General features: G+C 40.0%; 1 protein-coding gene across 6 annotated transcripts in view; it reads left to right on the top strand.

The window, feature by feature from the left end:
* Window positions 1-17,179, top strand: part of LOC114047500 (protein transport protein Sec16B-like) — a 74,168-nt gene extending 56,989 nt beyond the window's left edge. For 4 of the 6 annotated variants that reach the window (XM_027868344.1, XM_027868343.1, XM_027868345.1 and 1 more), the window contains exons 18-26: window positions 3,517-3,595; window positions 7,002-7,271; window positions 8,147-8,208; window positions 8,913-9,053; window positions 10,150-10,242; window positions 13,529-13,637; window positions 14,549-14,601; window positions 15,634-15,732; window positions 16,539-17,179. In XM_027868344.1, the coding sequence (XP_027724145.1) occupies window positions 3,517-3,595; window positions 7,002-7,271; window positions 8,147-8,208; window positions 8,913-9,053; window positions 10,150-10,242; window positions 13,529-13,637; window positions 14,549-14,601; window positions 15,634-15,732; window positions 16,539-16,607 (975 nt within the window). In that variant the 3' untranslated portion in view covers window positions 16,608-17,179. Of the gene's footprint in view, window positions 1-3,516; window positions 3,596-4,010; window positions 4,089-7,001; window positions 7,272-8,146; window positions 8,209-8,912; window positions 9,054-10,149; window positions 10,243-13,528; window positions 13,638-14,548; window positions 14,602-15,633; window positions 15,733-16,538 lie in introns of those variants that run through there. The other 2 variants (XM_027868347.1, XM_027868346.1) reach the window with 2 other exon arrangements.
* The last annotated feature ends 459 nt before the right edge of the window (window positions 17,180-17,638 follow it).

The raw sequence follows: 17,638 nt of genomic DNA, 5'->3' as shown, positions 1-17,638 counted from the left end.
CTTTCATGGCCTTAAAACTTGATCCCTTCTTACTTTTCCAGTCTTCTTACATTTCACTCCCTTCAATAGATTCTAAGATCTAGTGACACTGGATTCCTTGTACTTCATCTCCTGACTCTTTGCATTTTCATGGGCTATCCTCTATGCCTGGAATATTCTCTGCCTTCTGGCTTCGCTGGCTTCCTCAGCTAAAATCCCACGTTCTTTACTAAACCTTTCCTGATTCTGTGCTAATGCTGGTGCATTCTCTCTTAGATTACTTTCAATTTATCCTTTCTATATCATGTTTGTACATAGTTAATAGCATATTGTCTCCTCCATTAGACTGAGCTTCTTGACAACAAAGACTGTCTTTGGCCTTTCTTTGTATTCCCAGCACTTAGCACTATGCCTGGCACACAGTAGGTGCTTAATAAATGCTTGTTGACTTGACAAGCTGCCTTTAAAAGCCAACTGAAGTTAACGTATCACCTTTCTCAGAGCCTCGTTTCTCATTAAGGGAATGGAAGACAATAGCCACAGTTAAAAGAATTTTAGAGCATCTCCAATTGGCGGGGTGGGGAAGGTCTTCTTTAAGGTATCTTGTTTATCGTACCATGTAGATGGCCTGTGATGCCTACACTTAAGATCATGTCTAATGTCCTTGGGAAGTTGGCAGGATTTCCAGAAGGTCCTTTTGCTCTCATTCCTGAGAAGCTCCTTTTCCTTGTTCTTGGTTGGTAACTGTGAGTGTGCTGGGGATTTCACCACTTAATATCATGGGCACACATGATAGACTAGGAAAGGCTTCACAAAGTGTTAAAGATAACAGCTACCATTGACTTCGTAGCTCAGGCATCACCATGTAGCCTGTTGGTGGATGCTGTGTCTAAGACCCTAGGTTGCTTAAAGTACACGTTTTTGTTTTGTTTTGAAGGATGCACATGCAATACTGGGAGAGGGGAAGGGAATAAGCATTTATATGACACCTACTATATGCAGGGGACCGTGCTAAGTGGTTTTACAAATATGATCTCATTTGATCTTTACAATAACCCTTTAAGGTAGGTGCTATTGTGATCACCATTTTACAGTAGAAGAAAGTGAGGCAAACAGAGGCTAAGTGGATTGCCCAAGGTCACAGAGCTAGTAAATATCTGAGGCTATATTTGAATTCAGGTCTTCCTGACTGTATCCCCAGTGCTCTATCCATTGTGCTATCATTGGCCTTGGGGGAACACAAAAGGAGAAACATAGGCAATACTCATATCCTCAGAGCTGGACTGATCCACCACAGTAAGGTGCTGTCTAGCTCTCTTGTTGTCTCTTGTGTTGATATAATCAGTTCTGTGGTTATAGTATAATGATATTAATGATGATGATAATGATGATGATGATGATAGCTTTTATATAGCACTTTAAGGTTTGCAAAGCACTTTACAAATGTTATCTTATTTGATATTGGCCAGTTTAAGGAGCAATAGTCCCAAAGCCTGGTTTCTTCCTAATTTGATTTGATGCCTAACATCATAGTGGGAAATGACCCTGGTAGGGTTATGACAGTAGGCAGTAGCTGATACATTCTTGCCCACTCAGCTCAACTGCCCTTTCTCTGTCGTCATGGTAATGATGATCAACTCTTACCGGTGACTCCAAAAAGCTCTAGCATGTGCCGTGGCCACACCCTGCTAAACCATCTTGGCAGATGGGCTAAATGAGGTTGAGATTAACCAACAGGCTTCAAACCCATTGTTGAGTTAGGGGATGTCTACCCCAAGCACATGAAGATTTTTCCCAGTGGAATGGGTGGATGAGAACAATTTGTTTTAATGGCCATAAAGGTGACTGAAGCAGGCATTGTGGAGTGCTTAGAGCTTGGTCAAATGTTGAAGACGCCAAAGTCATCCACTACATCCTGGCCTGTCATCTTGACTTTTGTCTCGTCGCTGGACTCTGGAAGAGAGAGTGAGGTTGATGTCTTTGTACAATTCTGCCTCACTTAACTACAGTTCACATGCCAGTCAGAGCTATCACCCCATAACGTCATTGATCCTCTTCAAAAACAAACTATGAACAACAACAATGGTGCCTAATGAATGGGGGAAACTCCTTCGAGCTGTGGATCTTTGACTCTCCGTTTTGAACTCCCTAAAGCAGTAGGTCATGGCCACTGAAGCTCTGCTAATGTTTTGGAGTTAATGGAAAAGCTGTTAGGTGAAAATTGTCTTAGAATAAGTGCAAACAAAAACTTGAAGAGGGACTTGAGATTTAAAAAGAAATAGTACTCAGGGGACCCTCCTCTTTTAGAAATGACACTTCTGGGTAATGTGGAGATAATTCCTTAGAAGTTTTCCCTTCATTTCTTTCTTGTTTTTAAAATTATAAGTCAGTCATAATAGCTGGAACGGACCTAGACCTTAAGAGAAATTCACCAAATTTTCACTCTGCAGAGAGGATAAAAGGGGAACTTTTTACAGAAAGGAGGGATACTTCCTTAATTTTTCCAACTTCCTCAGTATTCTTTAGATCCACTCTTCTAGTTCTGGTATGTAAGGGTGGCTCCCTTTGCCTCTTCCCAAAGTGTGGAGTAGCATTGGGAAGCTATATTCTCAAGGCAGTGTGTTCTAGAGTGCAGCAGAGAGAATTCTGGATTTGGAGCCAGAGCAGGGCTGTGCTACAGCTAGCTTGAACTTGCTCATGAGAGCTGATTATTAAATTTCCATTTAAGTATTTACACCTCAGAAATCAGCAAGCCACAAATCAGGGCTTGGTTTATTGTTTTGTTGATTGTCTAGACTTAAAGTGATGGTGAAAGTGTTAATAACGCAGATGAAATATGTGTTTTTACATATATGCATATTTGTATATATAGTTAAATATTAATAATGCCAATTAAACTTGTGATACATATACATAAATATGTAATATGTATATGTGTGTATATGTGTGTATACATACTTGTGTATGTGCATATAGATGTGTGTGTATATGTGTGTATATCTATATTTCTATATCTATATTTATAACTATATCTATATATATGTTGTCAAACATTTACCAGCAGGCCTGTGAGCCAAAGGACTCAAATTTGAATCCTGGCTCTGCCATGTTGATGATCTAACCTTGGGCCAAGTCATTCAATCTCTCTCGGCCTCGGTAAGGTGAAGGGGGATTGGACTAGTTGGTTTTTAACATTGATTCCAGCACCAGATTTGTGCTGCTTTGATCTCACTTCTCTCCAACCTTACTGTTTCACTTTCCAGTGAATAATACGTGGGAGGGCAGACTCTGTTGTCTCCAACCACTTCCTGGAAAGTGAATCAACATTATTCTTCTGGGGAACTGAAGGATAAGGACATGGCATCATGGGTCAATACCCAGAGGCCATTGTGTTGTTAGTGACCTATTTAGCTTCTCCTTCATTGTCAATTGCCTAGGAATTTCTATCGCTATAATGAGTTTCCTTTTGGCTTCAAGTTTGTAAAATACCTAATTCTCTCCTTTTTATCCTCCTTTTTTTGTTTGTTATTTTTAAAGTTTGCGAAAAAGGCAGAAGACTTTGGTGATCCTGATTTCATTTACACAGATATTTTAAAAGACAGACAGTCAACAGCAGGTATCTATACCAAAAGTTACATGTGTATAATTAACTAGTAGGGCTGATTAGTTTAATCTAATCTAATCTAACCTAATATAATAACATGATATAATAATATAATATGATATAATGTAAATGAGAGGCAGTGTGGTATGGTGGATAGAGAATATCAGCTTATAGTAAGTAAAACCTGGGTTCATATCCCCCCTGGGACATGTACTAGTTGTGTGGCATTGGACAAGTCTGTATCCCCAGTTTGTGACACTATAGTAGATGCTTCATAAATTCTTATTGATTGGTCAATTGGATTAAACTTTCAGTGCCCCCAAGACTGTAAGTTGTAGAATAGGTGATTTGTGTTGGTAGGACTTTACTCACTGTGAGTTCTCTAAACCAATGAAATCAAAGGAATGGTTCTCCCCTCCCCCAAAAGGCAGCATGGCATGGTGAATAGAGTGTTGGTCTTGGCATCAGGAAGAGCTGAGTTCAAGCCCCATCACAGACGCTCACCAGGTGTGTTATTTGGACAAGGTACTTCACCTCTATGTATACCCAGGAGACTTCCTAGAACTTTTCTATTAAGTCATAGACATGTTTTGTGTGAAAGGAATTCCTACACCAAGGAAAGAGTAGATCTTTTTCTTATTCTATATATAATGATGATGATGATGGTGCCACTCTTCCATCTGATGGGAATGAATTCTTTATCTACTCAATTCCTACCTATCTTCAAGGCCTCATTCAACTTTGCCTCCCCCAAGAAGCTTTTTCTGAGTAATATGGTCCATTTCTGAATTATGACATTAGTAGTTGATACTATAAAAGTGATTGCTTATTTACATACTGCCCTCTATTTTTCTCTAATTGTTTTGGCTATTTTGTTAAGATCTTTGAAGTTTAATAAGTTTCTTGAGGGCTGGAAGCAGAAACTATGCCATATCTTTTGTATCAGTTCAGGACACACAATAGGCATACAATAAATACTTGTTAGTTGAGTGATTTTTAAATTGAATCCTGACTCCATTAAATTCTATTGTAATACAGGGAATCTCAAAAAATCTTAAGGTACTTTTAAGTTTTAGAAGCTTAAAAATGCACCAAGACTTTTGGGACACCTTGTATTTCTCCTTCTAAAAAAACAGTAAAACAACCCAACACAGAAATAAACGCAAGTACCTGAAGTTTATATTGCTTAAACAACTCAATCCCTTTCTTCTTCCTTCTTACCCTTCTAACTTCCAGACCCAAATCATTATGCCTTGCCCAGTAGTTTGTTACTGTAGTTTGTTTTATTTGAGGCAATTCTATCCCTCACCCCCATTTTCATGTTCAAACACCCCTGCTAAATCTGCCCATTGCAGTCCCTCCCCTTCCTTTGCTTACTTTTTTGTATTTCTACCACTGTTATTGCTTTTTAAAGCTTCCTTTGTTTGGCCCAGGTAAGAGTGAGATTCATGAGATTATCCACTCTTCCTAACCTCTTATCTCTATATTTGAATGACCTTCACATATGGTGCCTCCATTGCAAGAAATGTTGTTACTTCCTCTTACCTCCTTTTAGGGTATTTCCTTTTTGTTTCTTTATTTTCAGAATAATCAAGCTCAAAACTTGTCACTTTTTGTTTTTACCTTAATCCTATTCCAAAGGCATCATACCTTGGCCCCTGCCATTCTCCTTCCCTCCTCACCTTCAAAATAAATAATAGACCGGGGGTGGCGGGGTGGGGGAACCTGCGACCTTGAGGCCACATGTGGCCCTCTAGATCCTCAGGTGCGGCCCTTTGACTGAATCCAAACTTTCGGTCAAAGGGCTACACTTGAGGGCCTAGAGGGCCACATGTGGCCCTCTGAGCTAGACCATCACTTCCCCCTTTCAAACACTTAAGTTCCTTTACTTTTCATAAGTTTCTTTTGTTCTCTGCACTTGCATTTTGAAGATTGTGCTCATCTCTAGTTTTCTGAGGAGGTGCTTGGAAGCTATCAATTCTAATAGCTTTTCGCCTTCCTCATTGCTAATGAATAGTCCTGTGTGATTATTCTGACTGGAATTTTTTGAAAGATAAAATTATTTTTGAATGCAAGCCGTTTTCTTTTGTTTTTCAGCCTATCATATTGCAACCGCCCCTCCCACTTCCTTTCCCTTACCCTTCCCTTGCGTGCAATCTCTCTGTTGCTTACCACTTGGAATATTTTTTCTTTTTGATTTGGAAGCTTTGGAGCTTGAAAACTACATTTTTATTGGTTGATTTAATATCACATATATAGAATGAATAAGTGTTTGTATAGCATGGTTATTTTCAAAGTGCTTTTACAAACACCTTCATTAGGATTTAAAATATCATTGAGAGGCAGGTAGTCATAGGTATCCCTAGAGAAACTTAGCTCCTTTTCCAAGATCACACACAGCGAGAGGAGTTAGCCCATGCTCTTTCCAGGGGGCAACATTTGATCATGCAGATTCTCTTTTCCTCTCTCTTTTTACCTGCCTTTTGGTCATTACCCTGTTGCTTATCCCCTTCATCAGGAGACGAGCAAGGGAAATCAAAACGATGGAACTTCTTGCATTTTGTCAGTCCTGCTTATTAGCGGGATCAGTAAGAATTCACAGTAATGAGATTGGGTTATCTTCAGATTTCAGATTTCTTTGTGAACTCACATCCTTGGGAACCTCACTTAAAGGAGAGTTGGCTTCATTCTATTCAGAAAGCCATCTATGAATTTCTGATGTTGGACTTGAGATTTTCGTTGGTTGCTTTTCCAAGGCTTAAGTAAATGAGCCCCTGAGGATGCTTTTAAATGGGACGGTACAGCTTTAGTTTCCATTCATCATCAAACGAGAAAATGTACCTGGAAGCAAACTGACGACTAAAAAATATAGTGCTGTGAAGGAGCACTGGATTTGGGGTCAGAGGACCTGGATTTGAATATTGGCTCTGCTATTAGTTATTTGTGTGACCTTGGGCAAGTCATTTAATCTCTCTTTCTCTCTCTCTCTTTCTCTTTTGCAAGGCAATTGGAGTTAAGTGACTTGCCCAGGGTCACACAGCTAGTGTCAAGTGTCTGGTCTGAGACTGGTCTGAGACTGGATTTGAATTCAGGTCCTCCTGACTTCAGGGCTGGTGCTCTCTCCACTGCACCACCTAGCTGCCCCAAGTCATTTAATCTTTATGGGCCTCGATTTCCTCATCAGTAAAATGGGGGAGGATTGAACTAGATGACTTAAAAGGTTCCTTCTAGTTTTAAAGCCTTTTATCTTAATTGTAGGATATTATTATTAATATTAATATTATTATCAGCAGCAGCATTATTATTATGATATCCTTATCACTACTTCCTAATAAAGACATTAGAATGAATAATTTTAGACTGGCTTAATCAAAACCTGCGTCTGAGCATCTCATTCTTCTTTCCCTTTTGTCCTCAGAAAACACCCTCTACCAAGATCCCAGTCAGGGTCAGGGCAACTCAGAACCCTTCAGGTATCCCTCATCCATGCAGCTTCCACCTGAGGGTACAGGTCTGAGCCAACCAGATCTGCAGCAGCATCCTCCCTTACAGCTAGGCCTGAGTCCTGCTGGGGAAGGACCAGGGCATCCAGGCACACCAGTGCCTCTTTATGCCAGGTCAGAGACAATGACGGTATCCTCTGCAATGATACAGCCAGAGGAAGATCAGAAGGCACACCTACCCCATGGTAAGCGCCTGGTATCTGTGCTGAAGAGTTTTTGGTGCCAAAAGATTTTAGGGGACCTGGTTATAGATAAGAGGGTAAATGGGTAATAAGTACAGATGGGAGCCAGAGCTGATAAAGATGCTGACTTCTGCAAGTGGAATGTCTGACTTCAGAACAACTTCTCTTTGGATATTAGGCCCTTTAAGGATGAAAAACTGTTTTAGGTCCTCTAACTCCCAGCTGGAATGGGGAGAATTGGTGTGGGGAAGGAAAACCTCTTGAATTATGAGGGTTTTGGGAGTGATGCTCCAGCCTGTGGGGAGAGAATGCCATTCATTTTTTTAACCTCACTCTCATGTAAGGCAGGACCTCTTTCTGAAGGTCAAGCATTTACACATGAGGATAAGAGAAAAAGTATCCAGAAAACTTTTCCTAATTTTTTATTCTAAGTTCCTTCATATGCAGCCTGATGCCTGGATAAGGTTGCTGACTGTGCCAGAAAAGAGCTATAAGTGGAAGAGAAGAGATAGACAAAAATTAGCATCTCTAACTTTTTCTACTGTCCAAAATGGCAGCAGGGGTCAAGTTAGAGAGAATGGGATGGGGAACCATTTTTATTAGATGCAGAAGTCCAGCCTAAGGTCTCACTGAGCTCGAAGGTAGAGACATAGCCTTGGATCCAGGAGGCAGAAAGGGGCTGGGCTAAAACCTCCTCCTGCCATGGTTGGAAACTCGAGCGGGAGAATTATCCTTGTAGTTCTAGGAGACCCCTGAAATGACCTTTGGGTTGAGTAACCCTATTGAGCCTGCCCTTGAGTGACAGTAGCTTGGTGGACAATTTCAGGAAATAATGAAAGTAAATGTCTAAACTATGTTATTTTGTTTTTGTATCACAGAGGATATCCCAGAATCTCAAAAATCGAACCAGTACCAGTACCAGTACCCTAAGATTCAGAAGGTAATTTCCAAATTCTGAGTGAGAGCAGGCCTACAATGGTTAAATCAGGTTATACTGTTTATCTAATGGAAGTTTTTGGTTAAGATCTGCCTGTTTGGCCAGATGTGCTTACTACCCAAAGATTCTTCCAACTGCTTCCAAGAAGATACTTCTCTTTTATTTCTTTCTATAGCCACAGTTGCTCATTCTTTAGGTTATGAAGGCCGGGAAAGAATGGTCTGTGATTGTTGTTTATTCCTAACCCTGCCAATTTCTCTGAAGGGATTGTACTGAGAAGGAAAGCTAGTTCACCCAATCCAAGCCAGCTTTGATTGGACTTGGCATCACATCATAGCATTTGCTGTGGTTTTCAGTTTGCTAGGGGGAAAAGTGGAAGGACATGTTTTCCTGAGTGGCTCTAAGCAAGGGACTTTACCTGAAGACTGCAGTAGGGCTTAGGACCATTTTCTAGTCTAGTATAGGCAAGGACTCTCAGATTTATTTTCTGCAAATTGAAACACAATTGATATTAGTCCCTATGTTTGTGATAATTCTTTGCCACGAGCTGAAATGACTTCATGAGCCTTCCTGCATGACTGGAGAGGAAAAAATGTTTCTCGGCTCCTATAGACTGGGTGGGGGATGTCTTAGACTTTCCCTTTATCCCTCTTTGCTTCCTTAGCATCAGCCCACCAAGTGACCTGATGTTATCTTTCTTGTTTCAGGACTCAGTGGCTTCTAGAGTACGGAGCATTTCTGAGAGTTCCACCATTTCTTTAGATGAAGAAAAAGAAGACTCCTCAGACGATGATGAAAAGAAAGCTGTCCGAGATAATGTAAAGAGCAAGAAGGAAAAGAGTGCAAAGGTGGGAGGGGCTGACCTCTTATTATATCTCCTCTGTATCTGCTCTGTACTTTGGGGATTTTAATTTATCTCTGAGCCTCAATAATAATAACTCACATTTATAAAGTATGCTATGGTTCAAAATGCTGGAAGACTTGAATTTGGATCCTGCCTCAGACATACTTGCTGTCTGACCCTGGGCAAGTCACTTAACCTCTTTCTGCTTCATTTTCCTCATCTGTAAAATAATAATGATAGATTCTGTTTCACTGGGTTGTTGTGAGGTTCAAATGATATAATAAGTGTAAAGTGCTTTGCAAACCTCAAAGCATTATATGTTAGCTATTATTATAATTAATGACAACAACAATAATAATAACAATAATGAAAATAAAGCTCTACCTTCATGACCACCCTGTGAGTCATGTTATTATTCCCGTTTTAGAGGAGAGGAAACAGACTCAGAGATTAAGTGATTTGCCCAATGTCACATAGCTAGTAAGCAGTAGAGATGTTGGCTTCTGACTTTGAGTCCAGCACTCCTTCCACTAGGCCTGCAGATAGACTTGAGGTCCACAACCCTCTTGTTTGCAGGGCCTAGTTCTTTATGGCTTAACGCGATCCTTCTTCCTTTGACATCACTACCATTCTCTACAGAGAAAAAAGGGGAAGTGAAAATATTGGTTTGAGGAAGAGCTGCAATTTCTTTTTCCTGTTCTTCACCTTATCTGGAAGAGGCCATGAATGTTCCCAGAAGAACCTGTTCCTTTTTCCCTGGCCCCATGGTTCTGTGAAGTGTCTTTCTCTTTGCTCCAGGGCAATAAGCAGAACTCTAGATCATCTTGGCTAAACACTCTAATTTTCTTCTGTTCACCTGGAATGGGTGTAAGAACTTAATCTTCCCAAAGCTAGCTATTCCTCCCACCCCTGTCTCAAGGTGAGGTCAAAGCTCTGTCCCCTCTTCTCTTCTCTTCCAAGTGGCACAGCATGGGTGGAGGAATCACCATTATCCATGGTATTCCTTATCTTCTTGCTCAAAGCTTGTTATCACATTGTATTGGATTGCTGGAGAGAAACAACTCAGTGGACAATATGTTTCCCCCTCCCTCTTTCCTCAGGGCTATGGGTTTGGATGGTTTGGTTGGTTTCGATCAAAACCCGGTAAGATGCCTTCTGTGGAAGAGGACTCCTCTGACAGCTCTGATGTGGAGGTAATCACCAAGTGGACACACAAGGCTTTCATTCCAACCTCTCACCCACTCGGAGAACTTCCTTGGTACCTCAGAGGTATCAGCTGATGTCTTGTCTCTTCCCAGTTTGACAGGAATGGGGAATAGTAGAAAATAAAGTTGGATTGGTAATAGTTATACTTCATAATATCAATTAAACACACACACACATATGTAGGGCTTCAAGGATTGGTAGTTCTTTAAGGTGGGTAGTGCAAATCCTATAATCCCTATTATATAGGCAAAGAAACTGAGGTTGAGTGATTAAGTAACTAGCCTATGGTAATATAACTAATAGATATTGGAACTGGAATCTAAACTCAAATTTCATGAAGGGTGAAGGGAATGAGCATTTATTAAATGCCTACTATGCGCTAAGCACTTTACCAGTATTATTTCCATTTGATCTTCACAAGAACCCTGTCTGATGGGTGGTGTTATTATCCCCATTTTACAATTGATGAAACTGAGGCAGAATAAGATTAAGTGACTTGTCTAGGGTCACACAGCTAGTAAGTGTCTGAGACTGGATTTGAACTTGGGTATCCTTGACTCTAGGTTCGGTGCTCTGTCCACTTTGCCATTAAGATGCCTCATGATTCTGAATCAAGTGATTTTTGCATTATGCCACCCCGGTGTTGTGAAGACCTTTCAAATCCTGACAGAGGAATATTGATATGGTAGGCCAGTAGTTTATTGAGAAAGGGAGTGAAATGAAAGCAGTGTGTTTAGAAGATGAATCTGGTAGCAGAACAGAGGATGGATTAGAATGACAAGAAGCTAAACTAACATGTCTCGTTTCAAAGTTTTATGGTATTCTAGGTGTTATATTTTGTTATAGAATTGACATGGCTTTGTTTTTTTTCCTTGAAGCACATTTTGCCCATTTTGTTTCTTTTAATTAATTTATCTCAAACTTAAATACTAAAATTTAAATAAACAATAAGAAAAGAAAAAAGAAACCTAAACTTAAATACAAAAGAAAAAAAAGATTTGCCATGTGCACAGCAGAACGTAAGAGAGGATCCAAAATACACAACAATAAAATTTCCATTTCAAGAAAGCCTTATGATAAATACTACACATTGTGTTGAGAGGTGTACATCTTTTCTTTGCTTTCTTATAAGTTTTCTTTTGGTCTCTGCTGTGCACTTTTTACTTTGTTCTTTTTTCCCCACTTCCTCACACCTTCCCACCCCCACCTGAAGGCTGTAAGTAGGTGGCAATATATATGCATATGTATATACAGATACACACACACACACACACACACATATATACACATATGTGTATATATATACACACTTACATACACCTACATATACATAAATATCTATAATCGTACACATATGTACACATATCCATTCATATGCATCTATATAAGACCATACTATATTTGTTTGTCTTCTGTTTCTCTGAGGGTAGATAACCTCTTCTTTCAAAAGTCCAAGTCTTTCCATATTTTTCTAAGTCTACCAACTCGTCATTTTCTACACTTCAGCAATATTCCAACCTTGTACTGTCTAGTTTAAATAATCTAAAACAATATTGATTAATATGACTGACATAGACTATACTTTCCCTATTTTTTCTTTTGATTAAATCTACTTTAGCTTTAACGTTGTCTAAAATCATGATTACTACTCCTGCTTTATTTCCCTCATAAATTCAACTCCTGATCTTTATTTTATGTTTGTGTGCATCTCTTATTTCCTATCTCTCCTGACTCCTCTGCTTTACTTTTATCTGCTACCTTGCCCTCCTATTATTTAACCTACCCCCCTCCAAAGACCCCTCCCTTATCCTCTTCCCCTCCCCCTCCCCATATCCTCTTGTTTCTATCTGAATTTAGAAGACTTTTATAGCCTTCCAAATATATATTATTCCCTCTTTATTCCATTGCCGTTAATCTAGACTCCCTTCTATACCCCCCCATCCTATTCCCTCACCCTCTTATTGCTTTATAAATATAGAAGACTTCTATTCCCTTCCAAATGTATATATTCTCTCTTTAACCAGATCTGATGTGAGTAGGGTTCCCTTTAAAAATCCCTCCCTTATCCTCTCCCCCTTCCTAACCTTTTATTTCTTTCTGAATTTAGAAAACTTTTATACATATATGCATGTATGTATGTATATATGTACATATGTATGTTTTATGTATTGTTCCCTCTTTAACCCATTCCTGATGAAAGTAGGAGTCCAGAACTACCACCCCTTCTCCCCATCTAATTCTTCTGTGTCAATTCTTCCTCTTACACCTCATTTGTATAAGATAATTACTCTTTTTACCTTTTCCCAAATGGTTATTTTTAGAATCACATCATATTCAGGTCTTCCCCAATCTTTCTTTCAAACTACCCAATTACTAATAGCAATCTCAGACATATGTTTTACATTTCCTCATTTAAAAATTAAACAGTCTGTCCTTACTGAGTCCCTTGTAATTAGTCTTTGATGTGTATCTTATATTTCTGTTGGATCTTGTATGTCACATTTTCTATTAAGTTCAGGTTTTTTTGCAACAAAATCCTGAGAGTCTGGCAATTCATTGAATGTCCATTTTTCCCCCATTGAGGATTATGTTTAACTTTGCTGGGTATGATATTTTTGGCCGCAACCCCAGTTCTTTTGCTCTTTGATATATAGAGTTCCAAGACCTGCAGTCTTTTAGTGTCACCTCTGCTAGGTCTTGTGCAATTTTAACTAAGGCTTCTTCATATTTGAATTTTTTTCCTGTTGCTCATAATATTTTCTCCTTGAACTGGGGGTTTTGGAATTTGACTATGATATTCCTGTAGGTTTCCTGTAGGATCTTTCAGGTGATGATCAATGGATTTTTTTTTATTTGTAATTTCCCCTCTTGTTCTAATGCTTCAGGACAATTTTCTTTAATTATTTCTTATGTTATTGTATTGAGTAACTTTTAGGTAGTCCAATCATTCTTATATTTTCTCTTCTTGATCTCCAGATCAGTTGTTTTTCTTATGAAATATTTCATATTCTCTTCTATTTTTTCATTCTTTATATTTTGTTTTATTATTTCTTGGTCTTTTATAACTTCACTGGCTTCCCCTTGCCCTATAACTTCTCCTCCCCTTCCCCTTTTAATGTTTAAGGAGTTGTTTTCTTCCTTAAGATTCTGGATCTCCCTTTCCAATTGGCCGACTTTCTTTTCATAATCTTCTTGTTTTTCTTTTTTTTTCTTTTTCCTCTCATTTGGCTTTTTTCTTAAGAAGCATTTTAATTAACATTTTTTCATTTGTAGAAGACACCCACTGAACCTCAGCCTTCCTTGGCTAGCACAACCCCCTCTGAGTCATCTACTCCCTTTTTTCTGCCTCACTTCAGTGCCGACACTGTCTCCAGAAGTCCAGGTAAATCTGATTTTATGGTAGTATATAAGACCACTCAAGTGTCACCTTCTTCATGAAGCCTTTCCTGCTCCTTCTAGTAGCTAGTGCATTGCCTTCTTCCCCAGACAGTTTTCCTTTCTTCTTGTATATATTCTTTATATATTTTTATGTGTCTATGTTGTCCCCTTGATTAGAATGTAAATTCCCTGAGGGGAGGGACTGTTTCACTTATTTTTGAATCCCCAGCAGTGCCTGACACAGAGTAAGCATTTAATGAATGCTTATTTATTGATTGATGACCACGTTCAGGGAATCAAGGGTGTTGTGCTATGAGAGTGTGTGGCCTTTCTAGGGAGCAGCTGCTGTCAATAGCCTTTTAATGAGGGCACCAGTTTCTTCCCCATAATGGAGATAACAGTAGGCAATAAATAAAAGTTGTGATAGCTCAGGCTTAGGAGCTGCTGTTCCTAAGCCAGCCATTATACTGTGATTGCAAAACTGTTTGTGCTGGAAGGAAGGAGAACAAGAGAGGCAGTTGGCAGCCCTTTATGGCAGAACATTAAAGCTCTGTGGACTTTGATTACCTCATCAGCTTTCCTTGTGTATTTTTATTTGTGTTTCCCTGTCCCTGGGACAAGTCTTATGCATTATCATAATGACTCTGCTGTAAGCTGAAGTCTTAAGCATAGAACACACCAAAAAAAGCCTTTGCAATGATGAACACTGTCACAAAGTCAGTGACAGTCCTGTCCTTATGATGCCTTTTGAGACCTTCCTCTTCTTTTTCCTCTTCCTCTGGGATGTGACCACGTCAGAGGTCACTATAATTCTAAGTATGTTGGCACAACTCTGCTCCTTGGAGGATTTCTAGGAATGGGGGAGTCCCTGAGCCTGGACCAGGTGTGAATTTTCACGGATTTACTGCTTTCTAGGTGAGGGTGAAAGAAGAGGATCCATGATTAATAAAAATCTGTCTGCAACAGAGGTAAGTGATTAAGGGGAAATTAACCCAGGCAGTGCCTTGAAGCTTGCCTTGACTGCGAGACTGTGAGGTCTTGGGGAGACGGGGAGGAGTTCTGCCTTCAAGGGTTCTACTTCTTTCTGGAAATGATTAACTGATGGGACACTGGGAAAAATCCTCCAGGCAAAGTACATAAGTGCCTTTTGGTCCCAAGACATAGAACCTTTATTGGGGAGATGAAAACTTTCCCTTGCTTCTCTGTAGAGTCTAATGTACATGATGCTCATGTTTTGATCTAGTAATGGCCAACTTGACCAAGGTTAGGAGCTAAAATTAACTTGTTTCATTTACAAAGGGACTCAGTGAAGCGTTGACATTATTATTTACTATAGATTTCACCGTCATCACGTGAAAACATTTTTCTCTATTACAGGTTGGTTAGAGCTTTCTTATTTGTCTCTCCATTGTCCTTGTCATGTTTTGGGATTGTGCTTTCAAAGGATAATAGTAATAATAATAATAATAATAATTATATATATATATCACTAGCTTTGTGACCCTAAGTGACTTTGAGTAAGTCACCTAGCCTCTCTCAACCTCAGTTTCCTCATTTGTAAATTGGGGGTAATAGTACTCCAGAGGTTGTTGTGAGGATAAAATAAAGAACATATACAAAGTGTTTCCAAATCTTGAAGTGCTATGTAAATGTTAACTATTATTATTATTAATGTTTATATTTATTCAATGCCATGTTAATGCTTTATAATATATAATAATTAACATAATGATAGCTTGTATCATACTAATATAATCTATAATGGCAGTTAACTTTTCTTTATAGTTGATTCAAGGGTCACATGGATTTCTTAATAGCCATGCAAAGTCCTCCTTCCAGAAGTTCTCCAACCGTGTTCTTACTCCTTCTATTAGGTTGGGATTCCTTGGTTTCTATATGAAGCTCTTACTATGAACTCCATTGACCAGATATACAAGAGACTCTTTTTTTTGATCTGGAGAAAACTAGGGATCCATTTTTCTTTTTCTCTTTTGTTCCAGGGTGCCCCCCACGAACTTCATTTCAATCCCAGTGGCCTATCTCCTCCTCCCAACTTGGGAAATGCTGTCCCTCTCTACAACCCATCCCAGGTACCTCAGGTAAGGAGGCTTCCACTTGGCATTGTAGTCAAAAGGAAAATAGCACCATTGCTGCCAGTAATGTGGGGATATTCCCAAGCATTATGGTGTCATTGAGTATCTGAATAGAGGTTAAGATTTCAGTTTTTCAATCTGATTCAACTCCATTCAACAAATGGGTTCTTTGAGGGCAGAGAATGTGTTTTTGCCTTTCTTCATACCCCCAGCACTTAGCAAAGTGCCTGGCATGTACTAAGTGTTTAATGACTTAACTGATTGGCAGGCATATTAAGTGCCTGCTATGTGCAAACTCCTAGAAACAGAAAAAAATGCAATAATTCCTGCTCTCTAGAGCCTTACATTCTGCTGGTGGGGCAGAGTGGAGACACAAGGCCAAGGACATTTGAGAAGAGCAGAGCGTTGTCACTCAGGGTGTGTATATGAAGGAATGTTTCACAGAAAAGGTGGCCATTGGGCTAAGCCATCATAAAGCAAGCTCACGATGCTTCATGTTGCAGAAAATATCTCGTGTCACTTGCAGGTTGGGTGGGGATTGGAGAGGATGAACATTTTCATTACCACGCTCCTGTCTTTGTGATAACTCGATTTCTTCTCCCAACTTAAACAGCAAAGTGTGCATAGAGTGGCAAACAGGGGGCTCAGAGGGAAGTGGGGAAGGACGGACGTAGCTTGCAGACTCTCCGGGACAGCCGTTCTCTTCTTGCCTGGACCAATCAGTCAATCAATCAATCAGTCAGTCAGTCAGTCCTATAATATCTTCTTGGTTCAGCTGCCTTCTCATCTACCATCTGTTCCTTCCCTTCTAGCTCTCCATGACTGCCAGTGTGAATCGTCCAAATCGCCTCGCTCTGCGGCGCTATCCAACTCAGTCATGACGAGAATCACTGAGAGCGTCCTTCCTGGACTTCAGGTTTTTCTCCCTCACAGCTGGGGCACAGGACCACGGTGCTGCCTTCGTATCGGGCTTAGTTTTTTCACCTCCTAATGCCTTGTTCTGTCCTCTCGGGAAGCGATGGGGGTCCTTATTACCAGATCATTATCTCCGCAAGAGACACTGGAAGGCCAGGAGAGTGGCCTGGTTCATTATTTGTTGAACTTCTTTGGACAAATAGGAGGGTATTGCTTCAATGGGTGTGTGTGTGAGGAAAACCCTTGGGATGAAAGCAGACTGTGAGTGCACTGAAAGCTCTTCTGCAATGGTGATGACTTTCTCAGGAAAACAAGGATCCACAGAACCCTTTGCTAGAATCATTTATAACACCACTTGGCACAGTTAGGAAATTCACTATGAGGAGGAAGATGGGCACATAACAGAAGAACTTTTTACATATACTTAAGTCCCAGAACCAAGTTCTTAAAATGCCATGTAATAGAGGCAGGTAGGTGGTACAGCGGTCACAGCACTGGCCTTGGAGTCAAGAGGATCTGATTTCAAATCCGGCCTCAGGCACTTACTAGCTGTGTGACCCTGGGCAAGTCACTTAACCCTATTGCTTCCCCTTCACCCCACCAAAAAAAAAAAGATGCCAGGTGGGATAGTGGATAGAGAGCCAATCCTGGAGTTAGGAAGCCATGGGTTCAAGTCCTGTCTCTGACACTTATTATCTGGGTGACCTTTGGCAAGCCACCTGATTTCTCAGTGCTCCAATCAATAGTCAGAGGCATTAAGTGATAGATGAAATGCTGATCTACATTGGTGGATGGGATTTTCATACATACAATTCCTCATCACAAGCACAGGAAATCCTCCTCCCCCTCCACAACACACACACACACACACACAATCCCAATATAGGCTTAGACCAGGTATATGCACAGTAATGCAAGAGAAAGGCTTTATGCAGAAGCCTTTATAGTATTTCATTTCCTGTTTTTCCTGACCAGCACTGCTTGGGGGATTTCCTTA

The sequence above is a fragment of the Vombatus ursinus genome, unplaced genomic scaffold (genome assembly GCF_900497805.2).
Source record: "Vombatus ursinus unplaced genomic scaffold, bare-nosed wombat genome assembly UNPS02014789.1, whole genome shotgun sequence".
Lineage (NCBI taxonomy): Eukaryota > Metazoa > Chordata > Mammalia > Diprotodontia > Vombatidae > Vombatus > Vombatus ursinus.
The sequence above is the reverse complement of the archived record's forward strand: the minus strand, read 5'-3'. Positions and strand labels throughout refer to the sequence as shown.